The 24,390-nt window shown below is 35.9% G+C and overlaps 1 protein-coding gene and 1 long non-coding RNA gene across 2 annotated transcripts in view; one reads left to right on the top strand and one right to left on the bottom strand.

The window, feature by feature from the left end:
- Nucleotides 1–24,390, top strand: part of LOC125673423 (uncharacterized) — a 40,168-nt gene that overhangs the window by 15,459 nt on the left and 319 nt on the right. The window contains exons 2-3 of the long non-coding RNA XR_007369534.2: nt 23,801–23,874; nt 24,134–24,247. This is a non-coding gene — a long non-coding RNA (uncharacterized LOC125673423). The remainder of the gene's footprint in view (nt 1–23,800; nt 23,875–24,133; nt 24,248–24,390) is intronic.
- LOC125673396 (actin-related protein 6-like) lies at nt 6,883–24,052 on the bottom strand. The gene is made up of 12 exons (XM_048909970.2): nt 23,907–24,052; nt 23,260–23,377; nt 21,939–22,007; nt 21,084–21,207; nt 18,585–18,723; nt 16,980–17,036; nt 15,622–15,720; nt 14,136–14,256; nt 13,676–13,799; nt 11,248–11,323; nt 9,745–9,807; nt 6,883–7,425 (listed from the first exon to the last, which is right to left on the bottom strand). The coding sequence occupies exons 1-12, from the start codon at nt 23,984–23,986 to the stop codon at nt 7,296–7,298; spliced, it is 1,200 nt and encodes a 399-aa protein (XP_048765927.2). The 5' UTR covers nt 23,987–24,052; the 3' UTR covers nt 6,883–7,295.

Here is a 24,390-nt window from a genome sequence, read left to right as displayed (position 1 = left end):
TCTATAGCCCCCGAGATTCCAGTAAATGACTGTAAAGGACCGTCACACATGGACGAACACCAACAGAAGACATCTACCGTTACATTTAACGGGGGAAAGTTAGGGACCGATGCGACACGAGATTATCCATGCAACAATGCAACGGTACGTGATCAATCTGAGCCAATTCAACGCACACAAAGGTTTACCGAGAAACTGGGAAACCTGGGTCATCAGTCTAACGTCCGTAAGTCTGATGATATCCACCATGCGCTCAAACCTACTAAAGATGGAACATCATTAACTATTAACGTTGATGATGATATATTCGAGGGCGTTTCATACAAGCGAAATGCTAGGTATTACATCGCAGGAATTGGACCTAGGTCCACGAAGACAGGTTTGGTGAATTTTCTTAAAAGCAGAGGCGTCTCTGTATCACACTGTGTATTTTTTAAACAAAAACACCCAGGCGCAAGACGCAACGCGAAGATCAACGTATCACTACGTGATGTGCAAACGATCGAATCGCCACAATTTTGGCCTAATGGTATTTCCTGTCGCCGATGGTTAAGTAACAGACAGTGGGAAATCAAAATCGCGTGTGAAGAAAAGCAGGACAATGGATTTGCGGAAAATGATAACCGGGTGCAACCAGAGGACAATGATGTTGATTAAATTGTCATATACATGTATTTTGTTGTTTGCAACTGTTTATATTCATTTGATCAACTGCAATGTTTTTATGTCAGCATTTCTCAATATTCTAACATGGAATGTACGTGGCATTATGTCATCGTCCATAAGTTTATCAAATATTCTGGACAATGTCAATTGTGATATTGCCATTATATGTGAACACAAGCTTAAACCAACCAGTGTGCAATACTTAGACACGATTAGTTCCAAATATGTAGGTTACGTTCATATAGAACCAGGTCATGGTCAAAACTCTCAATCTTTACTCAAGCTTTATAGGCAAAGAAGGGGTGGGGATTATGTATAAGAAAGACTTGCAGTTTACAGTTTCGAAAATACCAGATATAGATTCTTCTCGCATCATTGGTATTGAGGTTAAACGCCAACATCAACACTCGTTATATATACTTGGAGCGTATTTACCATCAGATAGTAATATTCAATCATACAACACTGAATTAAACCTGTTAGATGCATTATTCAATCATTTTTGCACTCTAGGTGATGTGGTAATAGGAGGTGATCTGAATGCCAGTATTTATGAAATTGATCTGCCCCATGTTAATTCATACAAGTCTAAAGCACTCAAAGAATTTATTTCTCGAAACGATATATGTCGTCCGAGGATTGATTTTCCTGTTGTAGGGTCTAGTTATACCTTTTTACAAACTAAGACCACATTAGACTTTATTTTGTGTAGCAAAACTCTTGTTAGCAATGTATACAAGTATCAAATTTTTGAAGAAGGTACCTTCAGTTCCACGTCTGACCACCTTCCGGTTTTTATGGATATTGTCTTAAACGTAAAGAATTATGTTTCATGTAAACCATATAACTCTCTTCCAGCATGGCACAAAGCAGATGTAAGCAAACTACAGGATTATGAATTGTATATCAACAATGAATCAAGTGTTTTGTTCGATAAAAATCTTAGCTCTGTTGATGACATCGATTCTTTTTGCACTGATTTGTACCATATGTTATACACTGCTGCATCCCTTTTTATTCCTTTAGCTAAATTTAAACCTCACTTAAGACCAGAATGGACGCCTAAAGTTAAAAGTCTGCACAACCGAGAACGCCACTTACGGAATGTCTGGTTAAGTCAAGGCCGTCCTCGAGGTATGGTACACGAATCTTATAAGAACTACAAACGAGCTAAACGAGACTTTCGAAACGAGTTAGATGCTGAACATGAAAGATACATGGCATCGGTGTTCCATGACATTGATGAAGCCTCTGAATGTGATGTGAGGTTATTCTGGAAACTCGTTAAACGTCAGCGTCCCAAAAAAACGAAATCATATCCAGAAATTGAACTTGACGGAAAACTGTTCGACAAGCCTGATTGTATTGCAAACTGTTTTGCCAATTACTTTGAAAGGGTCTACAACCCAACTGACTGCAAAAACTTTGACTCAGAGTTCTTTACCCTTGTTGAAAACTTGTACACTTCGATCAAGAAATCAACTTGTTATCAACAATATTCTACGATTCCGGGAGGAGAAGTATCCTCAACTGAGGTCTCTAACCTTATCAAGGAACTTAAACGCAGGAAGGCACCTGGACTGGACCGTATTCAAAATGAACATCTTATATATGGAGGACCCTCACTTTCCAGATGTATCTCACACCTCTTCAACGCAATAATCAAGATTGGTAAAATCCCAACTATTTGGAAAAAGGATCTCATAGTACCTATCTACAAGGGAAATAACAAGCCCAAAAAATCTCCCGACAGCTACCGACCAATCGCTCTTCTTCCATGTCTTATGAAATTATTTGAGAAAATACTGATGCTAAGGATTCGCCATCACATACTACCATCCATCCTATTTCCAAACCCACAACAACAAGGCTTCCAACCAAGACTAGGATCCATTACAGCCTCATTCAATCTCCAAGAAACTATATTCCACAACTTAGAACATGGTAGTCCTGTCTATGTTGCCTTTCTGGACACGCAAAAAGCTTTCGATACAGTCTGGAGGCATGGTCTCATGCTCAAATTACGTCATCTCGGTGTGACAGGACCTTTATGGACTCTCATTGATGATTGCCACACGGATACTCTCTGTTCAGTTGCCGTGAACCAGACGAATTCTGACTGGTTTCCCATTTCTCAAGGAGTAAGGCAAGGTGGTGTCCTTTCAACCTTTCTTTATTTAGTGTTTATTAATGACCTTCTACAGGAACTGCAAAACAATTGCACAAATACCGGAATCTACAGTATAAAATCTTCAAATCCAGCTTTAGCAGATGATATTTCCTGTGTTGCCTTGTCTCCACGGTCACTCCAAGTTCTTCTAGACACAGCCTACAGCTACTCAATACGGTGGAGATTTACCTTCAACGCAAATAAATCTAGTGTTTTGCGCTTCTCTCCCTCAGATACAGGCATTAACTCCACCTCATGGCGACTTGGCCAGAATACTATTCAACTCTCAAAAGCTTACACTCATCTTGGTATTCTTCTTGATGCAAAAATGGATCCCAGTGATAGGATTGCCAATGCATGCAGAAAAGGACAACAGTCATATTTTGCTCTTAAAATCAATGAACACCTCAACCCTGCGACTTTATCCAAATTATATAAACGAGTTATTCTTCCTGGCGTCTTATACGGAAGTGAACTATGGTGTGATCTCAGACAAAAAGATATTCGCTCCCTCAACATCTTTCAGCACTTTATTTGTAAACATGCTATGAATCTCCCCAAACAAACACGATCGGACATGTGTGAGTCACTGTTCGGACTAATGCCAATAGTGTCTGAAATAGACAAACGAAAATTACAGTTCTTTGGTCGCCTATGTCGGATGGAAACAAACAACCTCACTAAACAGATCTTTCTTAACCGTCTTTTTTCATACATCGACTTTCCAAAACACAAACATTATGGGTTCATACCGGATGTGATCGATCTCCTCAACAAGTATTGCCTTCAAATACATCTCCACTCATATCTACAAAGTGGAATGTTTCCCACCCAAGTAGAATGGAAAAGAACTGTAAACTCTGTTGTATCCAGCCATTTTTCAGAAACTAGATCAGCACGTATACTCGGAGACCCTGAATTCACACTCTTCAGATGTATAACCCAAAATAGAAATCCCAGCATGCTCTGGCAAATTCCTACTGGCATGCATGAAGTTCAACTTTGCAAATTCATAGTGAAACTCTGGACTCTTGTGGATATTCCACCCGAAACGTGTATAATTTGTCATCGTATTTTTACAAATGTATTTGAACATGCTTCAACAGCATGCAAAGGAACCTTTGTATTTAGAGAAGCTTGGTGGCAAACAATAGTAGAGAATTTTGATATTAACTTATCCGCTGAGTTGTGTGGACTTGACAGTCGTGACCTATATACGTTTCTTTTAGGTGGAAGGTCTCTGCCAGGCCTTATATTTTCTGAACAATCCTCCAGTTTACATCTCCTTAACTTTCGTTTATTAAGGGATGCAGCAGCCTGGTACTACAGAATGTCTCGTTTAGGTACGTAATTTCAACCTAAGCGAACAATCGCAAACCAAAGTAACTGCCCAGTCTAGATATCTCAATGTCGTATTTCACACTGTGCCCAATGATGCAAATTAACTGGTTATGCATATGAACATATACGTGCATATGTAAATATAGATGTGTGCATATGTATGTATGTTTTCATATATAATATACGTATATTAACGTACGATGTGAGAAAACATTTTTCTATACCTGTGGTATAACTTACCTATAACATGTATTCACAATATAATTTTTTTTTTCTGTCTTATATACTATCTATGTGATGTTTATTTCTAATGTATAATTGTTGTATGTAAATCTCCTTTAGGAGGAAATAAAGAATGAATGAAGGCACGAAAACAGGGGGTTGGGGTGGGCAGGAAGGCTGATCTGCTTTCCCCACTTTTTTTGACAATTTACTTTTTCCCGTTATTCTAACATACAAAGTCAGTATTTTCTACATGCACAGTTCAAACTAATATTATTTTTTTTTGTAATGAATTCAATTATAAGCATCAACTGTAAGTTTCCAATATATTGTCAATCACAAATTTTTAAATAGCTGGAAATTTTTAATGCTTGAAAGCTTACATTTATATAAGTGATCAATTTTCTTTCCTTCTGTGAAATGATATATTATAAATCGAAGTAGAACGCTCTCTCTCTCTCTCTCTCTCTCTCTCAATGAATATGGACATACAGAGACCGTAAATAATTATGTGGTTCCAAAAGAGACAACAAAACTATATTTTCGTTTATAAATTTCCTTTCATATGTGTCTTTGTGTAATGAACTGTTTATTATGGATTGCAAATGTAATACACGCATTTGCACACAGATGTATATTTTTGATCATTATTCCCTTATTTGTATATCCAAGTTTGTATATGATCATCGAGAACTTTTGAATTGTGCACGCAATATATCCAACCAGATATTAGATTCCCCATTTCTATAAACTGCAAAACCTCGACCAGACAAGCATTCAATACAGGAAAAATTTTCGACTCTGACATCTCCCCTGATTGAAGACACACTGTTTGGCACGGGTGAAGTGTGTCGCAGTCTGTATAATGGAATGAGAACGTGTTGTAAAGTTCTAACGAGATACAAATGGAGTTTATCATTTTGTTTCGTGGATTTATCAGAATAAAGAGAATCTAATATTTTCGGTAAGTGCACATCTCCGATACCTGTTGAATAAACGCCCGTATTTGATACTTTTTTTGGCGATTATACCTTGTGCATTGCATATTATGCATATGGCATGCACCTTTATTTTGCAAGAATTGATATAAATAATATATTTTATGCTCTTTGCCTATTCCATTCTATCAGTATGTAATTGGCATGTGATTTATCCGCATTTATTTTATTAGAAAATGCAAATACTTGCATGCACTTACAAGTATGGAAGAAAAGCTTTTTTTTTTTTTTTTTTTTTTTTTTTTTTCATTTTTTTTCATTTTTGTCTAACATATCTAAACTTCCAGAATGTTGTATTAGTATACAATCAATATTTTGAGCAAAGCATAATGTTTTAAAATGTTATTTTATTTGTTTCTCATTCCCTATATATTACTATCCGAGATGTGCACTGGTCGAGTCCACCTAGAAAAATCACTCAGGTGTGACAATCACATTTGGGGTATATACGGGTAGAGTAAATTAGGCTACCTGAAAGAAATATGGCGGATGAGATGAGAAAGGTGTACGTATTTATTAATTCATGTCAGCTTTAAGTTGGTTTTGAGTGTATAATTTTTTATGTTGGTTTTGAGAATGTAATTTTATTTAGGTTGGTTTTGAGAGTTTAAGTTTGCCAATCAAGAACTTGGCATGAAATCGATTTAGTCTACGGAAAATAAAAAACTGGGAAGGCTACGGGAAAATTCAGATCAGAATCGCTTCTCTATACAGCCATGATGTGAACATCTTAGCCAGACATCAGAATCGCTTCTCTAGAGCCATGTGAACATCTTAGTCAGACATCAGAATCGCTTCTCTAGAGCCATGTGAACATCTTAGTCAGACATCAGAATCGCTTCTCTAGAACCATGATATGAACATCTTAGCCAGACATCAGAATCGCTTCTCTAGAGCCATGTGAACATCTTAGTCAGTCATCAGAATCGCTTCTCTAGAACCATGATATGAACATCTTAGCCAGACATCAGAATCACTTCTCTAGAGCCATGTGAACATCTTAGTCAGACATCAGAATCGCTTCTCTAGAGCCATGTGAACATCTTAGTCAGACATCAGAATCGCTTCTCTAGAACCATGATATGAACATCTTAGCCAGACATCAGAATCGCTTCTCTAGAGCCATGTGAACATCTTAGTCAGTCATCAGAATCGCTTCTCTAGAACCATGATATGAACATCTTAGCCAGACATCAGAATCACTTCTCTAGAACCATGGTATGAACATCTTAGTCAGACATCAAAATCGCTTCTCTAGAGCCATGATGTGAACATCTTAGCCAGACATCAGAATCGCTTCTCTAGAGCCATGTGAACATCTTAGTCAGACATCAGAATCGCTTCTCTAGAGCCATGATGTGAACATCTTAGCCAGACATCAGAATCGCTTCTCTAGAACCATGATATGAACATCTTAGCCAGACTTGGTATGCACCTGTTTGTACCAGTCGGTGAAAGTGAAAAATGAATAACAAAATACAAATATACAAAAAGAGATGTTTTTATCCGAAAAGCTCATCTGCCTCCATTTAAGGTGAGATAAAAATACAACACTGGTGTTTCTATATAATATCATCGTGATCTTACTCTCATGTACAAATTTGAAACTCAGACAATTGCTTATCTACAAAATAAACACTATACAACACAGACATCCACCACTTGTCTGTTTACTAGATCCCTGCCAGAAATTTCACTATGATCCCTGCAACACTTTCCACAACTGTACCTCGTACTCAAGAGAAATCAAGAATTAATGAACACATATTATGACATGTTGGACGTCACTGGAAAAGTTTGATGTAAGAATTGGCATTCATGTGGGTATTTGTCCACTAATAAACTCTTGTCAGCCACGTATATCAAGATTATACCAACGACAGTGAAAGTGTCCTCCATCAGACATCAAAAGTTTCGGAACAAATACTATGTCCATATTCTTCATATTGGTCCCTGGTGACAGCCATTTTCTTATAGTCCTCTGTGTTGGCCAGCAAGCAACCTCCATCCCAGGCATGAGTTACAGGACTGTAAATAAATCAGGTTTCTGTATTAGTTTCAAATAATGATATAATATATTGTAAACCAGTTTTTGTGTGTGTGTGTTTACAAGGTTCACATGAACCTCATCATTACATACACAGTTGAACTTCAGTATCTCAAACACAAAAATCTCAAATACCATGGATAAGTCAAAGTGATTCAGAAGTCCTAAACAAAATTATTTAAGTATTTTTACCCTCGATATTTCAAATCTTAGGTATTTTTCTCAACTGTATATTTTGTCGCAAACCAATCCATTAATGTTTCTTGTATGTTTAAGTTAATTTTGGTCACGAAAATTAGTCTCAGCAAACCATTTTACCACTGGTAAATCATGAAATAAAGTCGTCGTGAATAAAAAGTTGGTTTAAGGTCTATTAGAGGGATATTTCAAATGAATCAAATTGATTGATTGATTGCATCTTATTTAACGTTTCTCTAGAGAATTTTTCACTCATATGGAGACGTCACCAAGAACCGGTGAAGGGCTTCAAATTTAGACCTTTACTTGGCGCTTACGGCCATTGAGCAGCAAGGGTTCTTTAGCGTGCCACACCTACTGTGACACGGGACATCCGTCTTTAAGTCATCTCCGAGGACCCATGACATTCACACCTGATGTCGAGCATTTGGCGATGGAACCGTCACTACTTGTTTTAACGACTTAGGTCTGTCGCAGAATCAAATTGACATGTCCTCCTAATGACAAGTAATGAAAGAAGTTACAGTAGAACTTGCTTATAAAGAATTCCTGGAGAATTCTACACAGTGTTTACGTTAATTCATTGCTGAGTGCAAAATACTCAGAGATATTAAAAAAATAACCCCTGCAAAAATTTCAGTGTCAAAAGGAACCCTTCAAAAATCCTAGAACGACCTACCCAATTCTTAACAAACTTGTAAGCCTAAATAAAGGGAATGGTCATTTCAGCATATTGACTTCAGTTTGGCTTGTCAAATAAATCAAAGATGATGATAAACTGCTGGTGAGTTAAAGATGGTGATAAACTGCTTGTGAGTTAAAGATGGTGATAAAAGGCTCAGCATGGCCCTAGTCTTTGAAAAAAAAACCCCAATAAATCAGGCATTTGCTGAAACAAGTAACAGATATACGTCACACAGAATGCTACCTTACTATTGGTGGTTGATTTATGATAATTATGATAGTGTAATGAATTGTAAATTTGAACCATAGAAATTTACCATTGATACCTAATTACAAAGGCTCATAAAGACCCCTAATTTTCAAAGTTATTCTTAACACAGCCTCCTTCTTATTCCTCATCACTGAATTTCCTTATACCAATATATGGATGAGACGCAATGTCTTGTAGGGAATACATTTTACTTCCTTATAATTGTGGGGATCCAGGGTTTGAATAGGTCCTCAGTAGCCCTTGCTTGTCGTAAGAGGCGCCTAAATGGGGTGGTCCTTTGAATAAGACTACAAAAACTGAGGCCCCGTGTCAAAGCAGGTGTGGCATGATAAAGACCCCTCCCTGCTCAAAGGCTGTAAATGCCAAATATAGGCCTAAATTTTGCAACTCTTCAACAGCAATGGTGAAATCTCCATATGAGTGAATGATTTTCGAGTGAGATGTTAAAAAATATAAAACCAACCAACCTTACGAGCAAGTCTTACTGTAGATCCTATTTCATTTTTGCTTCAAATCAAAAGTAGGTTGATAACATTTAGGAAACAGAATTTGGGTAAAAATGGATTAACATCAGCTGCAGATACATTCACTACAGAAAGGAGTATAGGCAACTAGTGTTTTACACACATAAACGAACTCAAAAGTCAGTATTTCAAACATAGACTCCTTGTTTATTTTTAACAATATTCATTTCTATCACAATTGAATAGTAACTTATTAACAGAACTTGAAAATCAACATATCTGGCATGTTCACAATCCATACAGTAAAAACAGTTTGTCATAAACAAACTTCATTGTATCTAATAGAATTTTTGTTATTTCCCTCTCAGCGGGGAATAAACATCACTTCACAATAAACGTGAATTCGTTATAAACGTGAATTCGTTATAAATGTGTTTTACTGTAAACGTGAATTCGTTATAAATGTGAATTCGTTATAAATGTGTTTTACTGTAAACGTGAATTCGTTATAAATGTGTTTTACGTGAATTCGTTATAAATGTGTTTTACGTGAATTCGTTATAAATGTGTTTTACGTGAATTCGTTATAAATGTGTTTTACTGTACATATGTATCTGGTATGCGTGTTATCATGAATTTCCAGACATGCAATATATTTGGTACGCATGGCATGAATGACTTACTTGCTTGGCGTTTTAATGGTGATGTCATAATCTTCTGGGGCCATGCTTCTTACATCAGCGTAACTGTCAGAAACAAAAGTGAAATTCCGAAACTTTATGAAGCATACTTTTTGAACAAATTGCAAATTACTTTGATTATAGTAGAATATTTCAATATCATTTGTAACAAATATTTCACTGGCTCAGCAATTTCTATTGAGAATACTGGGATAGTTTCACCTCTATTTCAATTTTGTCAAATTCACATGCATTCCAAGTGGGAAAATTCAAAACTGGCCATATAAGAAATAAAAATTAATTCACTACTCTTATGTAGCACAAAATGGTTTTGGCAAATTTGATATTAGATGAAATGTTTTATGCTATCCTGGATACATAAAAGATTGAAAAAGATGATGATGACGATGATGATTATCATAACACACAATCATGATATTGCCATGAGAACATTGCCGTAGCAATCTTCTGACAGTACATTCATCTGACAGTACATTCATCAGACAGTACATTCATCTGACAGTACATTCATCTGACAGTACATTCATCAGACAGTACATTCATCTGACAGTACATTCATCAGACAGTACATTCATCTGACAGTACATTCATCAGACAGTACATTCATCAGACAGTACATTCATCTGACAGTACATTCATCAGACAGTACATTCATCAGACAGTACATTCATCTGACAGTACATTCATCAGACAGTACATTCATCTGACAGTACATTCATCAGACAGTACATGCAGATACACCAACATACTCCATCTCAGAATTCTGATATATACACCAACATATCTCAAACTCCATCTCAGAATTCTGATATATACAACAACATATCTCAAATTCCATCTTAGAATTCTAATCTTTAACACCAACATATCTCAAACTCCATCTCAGAATTCTAATCTAAACACCAACATATCTCAAACTCCATCTCAGAATTCTAATCTAAACACCAACATATCTCAAACTCCATCTCAGAATTCTAATCTAAACACCAACATATCTCAAACTCCATCTCAGAATTCTAATCTAAACACCAACATATCTCAAACTCCATCTCAGAATTCTGATATACACACCAACATATCTCAAACTCCATCTCAGAATTCTGATATATACAACAACATATCTCAAACTCCATCTCAGAATTCTAATCTAAACACCAACATATCTCAAACTCCATCTCAGAATTCTAATCTAAACACCAACATATCTCAAACTCCATCTCAGAATTCTAATCTAAACACCAACATATCTCAAACTCCATCTCAGAATTCTGATATACACACCAACATATCTCAAACTCCATCTCAGAATTCTAATCTAAACACCAACATATCTCAAACTTCAGAATTCTAGATTACATACATCCATGCAGCCCTGTACATAGTTTGTTTTCTGTAAAATTTGGAACGGAGTACTCACAACCGTGATCATACACTGTATAGATGGCAGTACATAAATCGCTATATTTCATAATTATATCTACTCACAATCTCTCTGAGAATCCTGGCAGCAAACAGTTTCCACCGGTTAGTACAATGTTAGAGTACATGTGAGGCCGCATCTCTACAAAATAAACATTCTAATTCTTAGTGAGTCCTACTAAACAAAAAATAATCCTTTCCTGCATCTCCACAAATTAAAAATCTAATTCTTAATAAGTCCTGCTAATCAAAAAATAATCCTTTCCTGTCATTTCAACCGCCGCAGTGGCCGGGAGGTTAGAGTGTTCGCCCCACATGCGAAGGCCGGGGTTCGAATCCCGGCCGTGACAAGACCCAAGTCGTTAAAAAAAAGGTAGTGACAGTTCCATCGCCAAAAGGTGTGAATGTCAAGGGTCCACAGAGATGACCTTAAAAACGGATGTCCCATGTCACAATAGGTGTGGCACGCTAAAGAACCCTCAATGCTCAATGGGCGTAAGCGCCGAGCATAGGCCTAAATTTTAAGCCCTTCACCGGTCTTGGTGACGTCTCCATATGAGTGAAAAATTCTCAAGCGAGACGTTAAGCAAGATACAATCAATCAATCCTGTCGTTTCTTTTACAGGTAAATGCACATATATCTATCAAAATAAATTTGATGTAATGGAGAGAACCATTAAATGAAATGTTGATTTGGAACAAAGTAAAAAACACTAATGCTTTAAACGTCTCCAGATCTTAATTAATTAATATTTACTGATTGTTTGTCAGTAATAATCTGATTATGTTTTATCGCAATTCACCTTTGAATTAGAACGCTTTGGCCGATATAGTATTGCGTTGTGTAATACAATTGCGAAATGCAACAGAAACTCTCATTGGTCCATATGTATAAGTCCGCCCAAATTCCCGTATACGGGAGTAGTCAGCATTTGAAAACATGACAGCCAGATGCTAGATGGAAAAACAACTTCAAAGGAAGAAAGAGAAAAAGTTATATTCTTGTGTTGTTGTCTCATAAATTTAATATAAAAAAAATTCCTAACATATTTTCCTACTATACTTGTGTCCAAACATACCTTCAAATATTTATTAAAGCCCCATACGACCCAAAAACTCGGATCACAGCTTTAGATGATTTTGTTCGTAGACGTAGCCATGTTAGGTAGCCAGTCAATTCGAATCCCGGTTCGTTTCCATATTGGCACAATAGCGTCTAGATGTGTACTAATACCCCACAAATATTTTAGCTAAATTGTTTAAATAATATACCACCCCAGTCCTATTAAATGATAATTATTGAAATAGCTAAACTCACGGCAGTGCGGCTTTTATTAGTCATGAGCGGCCGCGCCGGCCGGTCTCCATCTAATGTCCTTATGTAGCATTTTTGTTCATCTAGAGCTTATTTTACCTTTACAAAAACTGGTACAAAATTTTTTTAATTTCTATTAATTATTCGTGTTGATAATAAATGAAGAGCGAATACATAAATACAACCGATTTTATGAAGAGATACCAAGAGCAAGAGTTCAAATTGACCAGCTACCTAACATGGCTACGTCAACAAAAGAAATCATTTGAAGCTGCGAGTTTTCGGGTGGTGTGTGGCTTTAATGAATATTTGAAGGTATGTTTGGACGCAAGTACATTGTATATAGTAGGAAAATATATTAAGATTTTTTTATATTGAGTTTATGAGACAGCAACACAAGAATACACCGATTTCAGGCCTCAACCGACCGCAGCTTTTTGTGACCCGTAAATCGATGGTTTTTATAAGAGGTGGATCTTTCCAGAGAGCTATGTACAGTTCTCCAGCTACACTGAATCCGCTCGAGAAAGTGGGCGGGCTGTAATCGGCCAATGAAAACTCTTGTTGTATTACATCAAACATGTCATTCAAATTGTTCAATCGTCTCATTCAATTGTGTCGTCACACAACGCAATACTATATCGGGTAAAGCGTTCTAATTCAAAGGTGAATTGTGATAATATACGTTCTTCTCAATGAAATCACTGACCATTCAATTCCACAGAAATACCTATAGGTAAGAAGAAGTTCAATACCGACAAAGTCAAAAGGGTTTGCATTCCGTCCGTCTGTCTGTCTGTCAAATCACTTTTCCACACTTTTTCTCTGTTCTTGCAGATATTTATTTCATATCTTGTACATTGCTTTGCCATAATAAATTACAGATCAAGTTCGAACTTCGTCTCGGTCTGTTGATTTTTCACAAAGTGATGGCCCTTGGACTTACAAAAATAGCATGCATCATCAGTTTTCCACACTTTTTTTGTTGTACTTGCAGATATTCATTTAATAATTGGTACATGTTTAGTTTGCCCCTACAAAGTTGATAAGAACTAGTGGAGTAACATACACACCAGGTTAAAGTTTACATCCATGTTTCTTATTTCTGTAGTTAAGAGTACTACACTCATTAAAACTTCTTAAAAACAGCATTCTGTGTAACTGTTGAATGAAGCTGACCTTGTGGGAGAGTGCTGATTGCGTACACCAGGGCCTCAGCCACACCCATCTCCTGGACCCCAACATCTGATGGGTGAAAGAGAAGCTCAGGCACAGCGAACCGCTCATTGTTCATCCGAATTATCTAAGTAAGAGAACACAGGAATTATCTAATTCAGAGAATACAGAATAATCTACGTCAAAGAATACAGGGTTTATCTAAGTCAGAAATACAGAATTATCTAGGTCAGAAAATACAGGAATTATCTAGGTCAGAGAATACAGGGTTTATCTAGGTCAGAAATACAGAATTCTCTAGGTCACAGAATACAGAATAATCTAGGTTAGAGAATAAGGAATTATCTACGTCAGAGAATACAGAATTATCTAGGTCAAGAATACAGGAATTATCTACGTCAGAGAATACAGAATAGAATAATTTTCTCTTCGAATAGAAAATTATTTGACCCCTTCCTCCCACCTGTTCCCCATCCTTCGCCTTCCCTGTGGTCTCCTCAAGGGGCCTGACATAGCCCCTCTTGATGTGTGTGTAATCTGGCAGAACATAGTCCCGTGCGATCGTGTTCTCTTTCCCTCTCTTCCTGTTGGATAACAACATTTATTGTACTCAGAATATCCTAGAATCAGCCATTACATGTATCATGCTTGATGTAATAAAAATAATTTTTAGTTTTCTGGTTAAAGAGTTGCTAATTGTTCAACAAATTGTGATTATAACTGAGTTAAATTTGTATGAATGTTAATATCATGAAAACAGATAAAAATCATACACCAATGGATATCATTTATATCATCAGAACTTCTCACAATACACAATGGATATCATTTATATTATCTGAACGTCTCACAATACACAATGGATATCATTTATATTATCTGAATGTCTCACACCCCGTGGGGATCTGGGTTAAAATAGGTTATCAGTACCCCTTACTTGTCGTAAGAGGCGACTAAATGGGTGGTCCTTCGGATGAGACTGAAAAAACTGAGGTTCCGTGTCACAGCAAGTGTGGCACGATAAAGATCACTCCCTGCTCAAAGGCCATAAGCGCCAAACATAGGCCTAAATTTTGCAGCCCTTCACCGGCAATGGTGACATCTCCATATGAGTGAAATATTCTCGAGAGGGACGTAAAACAATATTTAATCAATCATTCAATCAGAACGTCTCACAATGACAGAGTTATCTCCCTTCTAAGTTTTCCTCAGCTCTCGCACATTAAACAACACTTGCTACAAACAAACTGTTTTTAGAAGTAAAATTTAATATAAACAAGAGGTACTGTGAGCAATGCTCACTAAGAATACCCCCCCCCCTTACCCCAATCTCCCAAAGGGTGTAGGTAATAGGTAAAACTTCAGTATTATGATCCAAAAGGTATCTAGGAACACAGCATCTCCATGTGATGAAAAAAGCCGTTAAAGACATTAAATGGAAACCATATTGCTACTTCGATGTCCAGTGTGCTTGACCTTTGACCTTTTGACCCCAAAATCGATAGGGAACATCTTCATCCCATGGGTAGTCCATATATATGATATGGTGATGGTAGGTGGAAAGGATAATGCTTTAGAGCCCGGAAACCATTGCGTCTACAGACGGACGGACAGACAGACGGACAACCCGATTCCAGTATACCCCCCCCCCCCCCCCCCCCACAACTTGTTGCGGGGGGTATAAATATAAATAATCTATGGTAGGGACTGTAATTAATTCTCGTGATTTCTCAGTTAACTCCAAAACAGTGGGGAAAATTTGTATAGAGTGATATAGGGAGGGGTAATATATTCCAACTTTTGAACATCATAGAAAATTTTCAAGTCCTAATTTTTTAGGAATTGTATACAGCAGAGGCCCGCTAGGCCACAAGCACATGCTGGTTACAACATACAAAACTATGATGGTTGATATTATTCTCTGACAAGCTCACACGGCTCTAACTTACTTGGCTATGTCCATATCTTTCGCGAACTGTGTCGACACGTAACAGACATCCTCCTTCACCTGATTGATGACATACGTTTCATCCATCACCATCAGCTGTCTGTGAGACATACAAATCACATACATACTCACGAGACATACAAATATTGTTTGAAAAATAACGTCTTCAGTCGCATACATACTCCCGAGACATACAAATATTGTTTGAAAAATAACGTCTTCAGTCGCATACATACTCCCGAGACATACAAATATTGTTTGAAAAATAACGTCTTCAGTCACATACATACTCCCGAGACATACAAATATTGTTTGAAAAATAATGTCTTCACAGTCGCATGCATACTCCCGAGACATACAAAATATTGTTTGAAAACTGACAGCTTCACAGTCACACTCCACAAAAAGTGTTCTGTAGAATGCAAAAAAAAGAAAAAAGAAAGAAGATGATGATTGAAATTTCATTGATTCTGAATTACACAATTATTTTTATTTTATATCACATATCTCAATTTTTATCACATATGTCCATTTTATCACATATCTCAATATTATATCACATATCTCCATTTTTATATCACATGTCCCAATATCGTATCAGAACTTTGTGGGGAACAATGTAAGGGGGTTCTGAGGTCATGACCTTGGAATTCAGAGTGCATAATCTTGCTACTGTAGATATCATATCATATGCTGGTAATTAAAAAAATTCATGATAATTCGATCATGAGAGGTGTCTCTCATGAATTCAACTCTTGCCTTCACCTATCTAACACTAATTATCTTGCAGGATTAAGTTCTTCTGAGTATAGCAGTTGTAATTTTACCTCCTTAAGATTTCACTTTATAATGCCAATATTGCTGAATTAAACATGCATGTAGCATAAAGGAAACTGTCATACAGGAAATAAAAATGTCCTCCCTGGCCTCAAAGAAATACCTGTATTTTCAGGTGATTCATGTAACATAAAGAAAATGTAATCATTTAATATTTATTGTCTTGATGAAATTACGGCAATTTTGATTGGTTGAAAAATTTGTTTGATTTATGCATCAAAGAAAACCTGATTTTGACTTAAAATTGTGTATTGATACATGGCATGAATTTGAAAACAAAATCATGATTTATAATTTAAACTCAATGTTTTAAAATATTTATATGATAATTAAATGACAACAAATGAATCTTATAATTCTTTTCATGATGGCGGTATCATATATAGGGAAAATTGGATAGAAAACTTTGATGAAGTTTTCCGTCCAATTTTCCCTATGATACCTGCATCAAGAAAAGAATTATGAAATTCATTTCTTAAATACACGAAATACAAAATTCCCTCCCTGCCTTGTAAGACATACCTGTATGATATCACTTCCTTCAGATGATTGGTCAACACCTTGCCTCCAACATTTACTCTGAAAAAAAATAAAAACAAAAGTCTGGGCTCATTTCAATGTACTTATAGTCTACTCATTTTAATAATTATTATATGTATGTAGTTTCCGAAATAACGAAAAATGTAGCATATGTTAAAGATGAAAGACCATATGACTACAAAATCTGATTTGGCATGATAAAGTTCTCCCTAGAAAACACGAGGTGATCAATTGTCCAATTATGTAATTTTACATACCGTATTTTGCCGAATATAATACGCACTTTTTTTTAGAGAATATTTTTGTGCCAGAAAGGGGTGCGTATTATATACCACAATAGGTTTTTGACCTTTTTTTCCAGAGGAAACTCGGCGATTAAGTAGTGTAATATTTCACTCAAAGACCAAGGCTTCGGATACTGTACGCCTTTTCACGTTCACCTATTTATTAAGTAGAAAATTGGACCTCAAGAAAATTACTACAGAAACGTAAAATTGCAGAAAATGTGATATATATACTTACAATATCTAAATAATTCAATTATCATGAAACAAACAGCCAATCAAATTGCATTGGATCTGACTATTCATTACATCGCATGCCGCCATTATTGAAAGCATGTGTACACAATAATGCCTTGACACGTGCTAAAATTGTTGGAAAATAATTTTGTCACTTGCTAAAAGTTTGTTTACTGTAAGTTTTATGAGTAGGCCTAATTTTTAATGAAATACTTATTTGAATCTTTGAAATAACTATTCTTGCGTAAAAGCGTGTGTTTTAAGAAGCCATTGTTGTGTACACTGCTTTTGTTAGATACCCCCTTCGGGTAAAGAAATACCTAACAAAAAATTTTTTCCACACATTTTAATAGTGATCGTAGTTAACGAGGAGTTGATAATTTGCATCTTTGTACCTACCATGGTGTGTTGATTACAGTAAAATAAGCGATAGTTTAATTGTTTAATTTTATTTTTATAACATCGGCTATTTGATTGATTTTAAGTTTCAACAAAGGAAATATCGAGTCAGTTAAGACTTTAATGCTACAAAATCTCGTGCTTTGCTGAAATGAACAGGCTTGTCCGGGTTCATATTTCCCTGAAGATTCTCATTGAAGATTACCTCGATGTAGACCTCATCTCAAAAAGTTTGCAAATTATTGTGAGGTGTTTAGAATTAATTATTTCTGGAAAAATATTAAGTGAAAATTAACACCAAGTATAAAATAAAGATTACCGCTTGGTCAAAATTTTTGCGGCGTATTATACACCCGAAGTGCGTTTTTTCACCAACTTTTAGGCTCAAAGTGGGGGTGCGTATTAAACACCACTGCGTATTATATTTGGCAAAATACGGTACACTGAAAAAGACAAATACAGTAAAACATGCTTAAAATGAACACACTTATAACAAATTCATGCTTATTACAAAGTAATATGTGATATCTATTCCCCTAAGGAGATCGAAACACAATGAAACTTCCATCGGATTTAACGAAGTTTGGTTATAATAAACAGGTTTTTTTTGCTGGCCCTGTAGGTTCACTATAGCTGTATTTTACTGTTGTTTTGTTTCTATTATTACCTTTTGACTGACTCTGACATCCTCTTGCCTCTGAAGTACGGCACAATGTGTGAGAAGGAGTAGCCCGTGTCCAGCACCACACTACAAAGGGGCGGGGCATTCTTCTCCTTCACATATTTGTACTGACTCAGGAACGAAGCTGGAAAGACATTCACTGACAATAATTCTAAGGCTGGAAAAAAATTTCTCAATCTGTTTTATATCTCTCATATCTACGCGTGCATGTACAGATGTCCTATGAAAGAAAGGTATGCAAGAAATTTCTATCTTTCATATCATGTGATATAGTAACGTGAATGAATAGTTAATTCGTCTGCTTGTTATAAAAACTATGATGTCCGGCATCCTGGAGGTTTAGACCTTTAAACATAGATGACTTCAAAGAGACTAATGAAAATAAGAACAAAGTGATGGAAACAGGCAGTCACCTTTAGTTAAATTACTGACGGAATTTCTTCTAAACGAGGAAGGTCGTGTGATTCATTCAATAAATACCCCCACCCCCCACCCCAATGAGCTTAATACTTATTCATCTAATCTTAATGTGGTATCTTGCCATCTCTACTAGTTATATATCTGCAATCCCTCTTCCAACATCAACAACTCCAATGTAACAAGTGTCTCCAATGTATATGAGACCAGAGACCTTGTCAGTTTAAAAACGAAAGTAAAATCCATGTCTATGTCCACTATCAAAAACCATTTGGAATCTCTGCTTACACACTCGTCGTTAAATAACTGTGCATTCAATATCAGTATCAATGCTCCTTTGAACAGAAAAACACACAATTTTGATTAGGCATAAATAGGACTTAGTAGAAGAAAGACTTTTCCCAGATGTTGGTCAAATGACGTCATGCACCATCCCGATATTGATTTAGACTTAAAGTCTCATTTCTATTACATATATATACTATAGTACTACATGTACAAGTTTTTAAGATCAAGGTCAAAGATCAACGCCACAGGAGTAACTTGACCTTGATACTAGTTTGCATCCTCTTATTACTTCTGAATATTTTGTGTTTCTATCAATCCCAGTACTAAAGTAAAACCAATTTTTATGTTGAAGGTCAGAAGTCAAGGTCTCTGGAGTCACCTGACTGTGATACTAATTCGTAGGTCCTGTCATCCTTTCATCGTTTCTGAATATCCCATGTCCCTATCAGACTGGTTCTGAGGTAATACCAATTTTATGTTCAAAGTCATAGGTCAATCCGACTGGACTCCCCTGACCTTGATACTATTCCATAGGGCCCTGTCACTCTCCTCTTATTTCCAAAAACCCAGGACTCTATCTAACATATATGTCAAGTTATATCTGTTGAACTTTGGAATTAATTTTCCCCATAGACTTCTGTTAGACCCCATCTCCATTTGATCCCCCCCCCCCCAAATCTTTTTTTTTTTTACCCAAACCCCCTTCAATCTGAAAACATTTCTGTTAAAACTAGATAAATAGGCCTATCATATCTTTGGGCATCTAATACTTTCATCAACAGGCAACTTCTGACATGGTGGCCTACATGTATACTTTTTGAGAGATCAGTTCTTATAGTTTACAATGTAGGTCTATTTCTTGAAGTTGCATAAACCAACCCCTAAAGAAATTTTATAAAACCTACCTACCTACACTGTACCTGGATTTTTATTTTTTGCCTTGGTAACAGGAAACAAACACATCTTCTTTTGGCCTAATAACTACATTGTACGTTAGGTCAACATAATATATATATGTTTCCTATTTCACTCCCCCCCCCCCCCAAAAAAAAACAAATAGGTAGAGCAGGTAGGTAAAACATTTGATCTTATTGAAACATTTTGTTTGAAATATTAGTTTTTGATACTTTGAATACATGTCTCTTACATATTATAATTACTTTTCAAAAATTTTGAAGATCAATATTAGTCAAAATGTACATCAAAGAAACTCAAAAGAGAAAGAAAAAAAACTGCAGATTTTTACTTCATTCATAAATATCATTCCCTAAAGCAGCTCCAGTCAGGAAACCAGAAACCACATATATTTTATTTTGGACTTATGCATGACACTACATGAAATGTTTAATCTGTTCGAAATAAAAAAAATCAACAAGTAACAAAACGCGTAAACTAAATTCTACTTAATTTCAAGATTTTTACAAGTTCATGTGATATAATGGGTTTAAACGTAGCAGAAAATACATTTATGCGAGTCACTTACAGGTGGTTTTTAGCACTGATTTGAGTCACTTACAGGTGGTTTTTAGCACAGATTGGAGTCACTTACAGGTGGGTTTTAGCACAGATTGGAGTCACTTACAGGTGGTTTTTAGCACAGATTGGAGTCACTTACAGGTGGATTTTAGCACAGATTGGAGTCACTTACAGGTGGTTTTTAGAACAGATTGGAGTCACTTACAGGTGGATTTTAGCACAGATTTGGGTCACTTACAGGTGGATTTTAGCACAGATTGGAGTTACTTACAGGTGGTTTTAGCACAGATTTGAGTCACTTACAAGTGGTTTTTAGCACAGATTTGAAGGCATATTCCTCAAAGAAGATTTCGTTCATGGCCTCCTGGACTGAGCTGAAGTTGAAATAAGGTTCCGTTACAATGATGTTTGTGTCATTGAAATCCACCTGAAATATAATTGTTTATATTTATATTTCCCATGCACATTAGCGCTTCATGAAAAGTATGCTGGCGTGAAGCTCTGCAGTTCATGCCTTCATATGTTTTCAAAAAATGAAATTCATTTCTTAAACCTTTTAAATATCATGACTTAATTAGCATAGAACCACGAGCAAGATTCGTTGTCTAGCAGGGCTGTCACAGCAGTTTACGGTATAGGGACGGGGTCCTCTTTAATTGGGAAAACATTACTCTTTTTTTGATAAATTGGAAAAATTGAGTTTACTGAACATGTTTTCCATCCAAATATAGTTTAAAACATATGAGAACAACAAAACAATCAATTCAACACTTATATTTAATCAGTTTCTGACTATTTATCCATTCTTTTCCTGCCAGTTTACATTGTGTTATAATATTTTTTCAATTGTTTAATGCATTCGTGAAAATTTTGCTCATAAAATTGGGAAAATGGGTCACTCTTTGTCATATAAGAATAGCTCCGAAGTTAAATTAATCCATTTTTTATGCACAATACACAACGACTGGTTCAGACCAATAGCAATAGGTCATCTAAGTCACTCAACAGACACTACAAAAATTGTCACCAATTACAAATTCAGATATCTGCATAAAATTACTATACTCATCGCAGTTAACAACAGTGGTTATTTACGATGCACATAATCCCTGACCATCGTATGAAATTTCTGAATCCGCTGTATTAGTGAACGGTTACCTTCAGAGCATCTTTTCCAAAGATGAAGTCCCACACCTGTCGTTCGATATCCCAGTTCACTAAGTAACCCTGTCAAGAAAAGGGTTAAAGGTCAAAGGTAACAATATCACATAGCACTAAAAAAAAAACCCGCTGTTATTGCAAACCTCCAGGACCAATGAAAAATGGATCATTATGATAACCAAACTTCATTTTATCTCATACGTGTGGTGTTCATTGAGAGTGAGATAAAGCATTAGCTTTATGACACGCCCGTTTGATAAAGCACTTCCGGTCCAAACTACTTTTGACACTGTCTCCGCTTGGATGACATATTTGCTGTGTTTATGCATATCCATGCATGAAAGAAAGCGTAAAACTTATTATTCTGTATTTATTTAGAATTTCTTTTAAAGCAAAATTAAAATGATGTTGCCCCCACTGACATATAATGCAAGTTACCAGCCACAAAAATGTCAACTCGGTCTGTAACTACTCAAAATTACGATCAGAAAACAAAAATATGTGCACACTATTATCATCGACAAGGAATCGACGGCCTACTGGACAAGCCTAATCGAAAGTACCTCGACATGCTGCGGTATCAAGTATTCACAAGCACAGTCTCTTTTTTCTGGAGCATATTAAATGTAACAAATCTCAACAGCTTTACTTACTAGGCTAGGCCTATTTAAAGTGCCCCAGGTTTTCCTCTCGACCTTAGATCCAAAGAAACTACATAAATAAAATCTAAACGCACAAACACTTCTACTTTTCATTGTAAACTATTGAACATTCTAATAACGTTGCATTAAAATATTACTTTCATCGATCGTTATTAAACATGTTTATTTCAAAACGACGATGACATCAAACTTTTATCAGAAGGTCAGGCCTACGTCAAAAAATAAATACTCGGTCAATAGTTGTTACTTTGTTGGAATGGCAAAACCATTATTAATTTTATAATATAATCCCTTCTAAAACAATTTTCATCCATGGTTTCTTTTATAAAAATGACCTTTTGTACTGTATATTAATGGTTTATAAGCGCACTATTTTTTCCCGCGTAAGGTAGACAGATTCAGCACGACGTCTGAGCCACGGATTCAAAACAAATTCAATCAGCTGTTTCTACCATACTGGGGATCATCTCAGAATTAAGTGAAAAGAAGACGTATGAGATAAATAGAACATCTATAATTGCGTATTTTGATATTTGGTTTATCCAACTCGTTGATATAGGACTCATTATTGTAATCAAGGGGAGTCCGCTGGACTCATGATAACCATTTTCAAAATGAATCACTGTGCCCCACCACAATATGACTAACAATTTCACCTTTTGAAATGGCAAAAGATAGTAGAGCCCCGATAAATCTTTGCAATCATCAATTTGATCTCCAATAAATATCCTGGTCCTCACATTCTTCGCTTTTGTAACACAATTTGGAAGAATCCTGAAAAACAACAATCTTTGTTTATATATTGCTATTATTCTCTGTTATATTAGTATTCACACGACACTCTCATTATCTGCTGTCCCAGAAACTGATGTGTGAAGCAGTTGGGTTATTTTATTTGTCATGTTGTTAATTTAAATCTTGTCTGTAATCAGTATTTCATATATAATTATATAGATATGTGCAGTGCAGAAATGTGAACGCTTGTCAGTATTACCGGTAGTACTTCTAAATGATTGTTATTTATTTTCATTGTTATAATTAATTGCCTGTTAACATGTGCATGCCCCCCGAGGGCCCTTGATTGCTAACAGCAATCATTCTAATATTCAGAGAAGAAAGGTATGAGTATAAACACAGGGGTTCGTCACCAGATGTTTGCCTTATTTAAATTTGACACCGTCTATTCTACATTTACAGAATCGTGACGAGCCCTGTGATGTAGCAGAGGAAATTCAAAATACCCATGCTTCGTCTCCACTTGTAACAATTCGGTAAATATGAAAAACAAAATATCAAGAGCTACCTTGGTTCTTTATCAGTTGCAAATCCCGCTTTAGCTGTCCCCGCCCCATTGTCTAACACAACTGTAGCCATGATAATCATAAAAGAAACATGATCCGAGGTTTTTCGAACTAGTTATAACGGTTTACGACAAGCCATAAAACTTTCTTGAAGCATAGACTACTAAATAATATTTGAATTACAATGAAAATGTCAGAAATCACGTATATATTACTTTTGATTTCACAGATTAATTTAATTTCCATCGATGTTTGACCAGATCACAGTGATGAATAATTATTCTTTACGACAACTGTTGTAAAAATGGCGGGAAATTTCCTAGAGGCGGATCTAATCAAAAATGTATGTATATACAAATTTTGAGCAGAATGGAGTACGTGTACGTAAAATATCAGAGGAAAAAAAATATGAAAATAAGGCATAATCATGTTATTCGCTCCGCGGGGCGAATTAGTTCAACATGTTTGGTTTATAACTATTGAATT

The sequence above is a fragment of the Ostrea edulis genome, chromosome 3, assembly GCF_947568905.1.
Source record: "Ostrea edulis chromosome 3, xbOstEdul1.1, whole genome shotgun sequence".
Taxonomy (NCBI): domain Eukaryota; kingdom Metazoa; phylum Mollusca; class Bivalvia; order Ostreida; family Ostreidae; genus Ostrea; species Ostrea edulis.
This window is presented reverse-complemented; position numbering and strand designations above follow the sequence as displayed.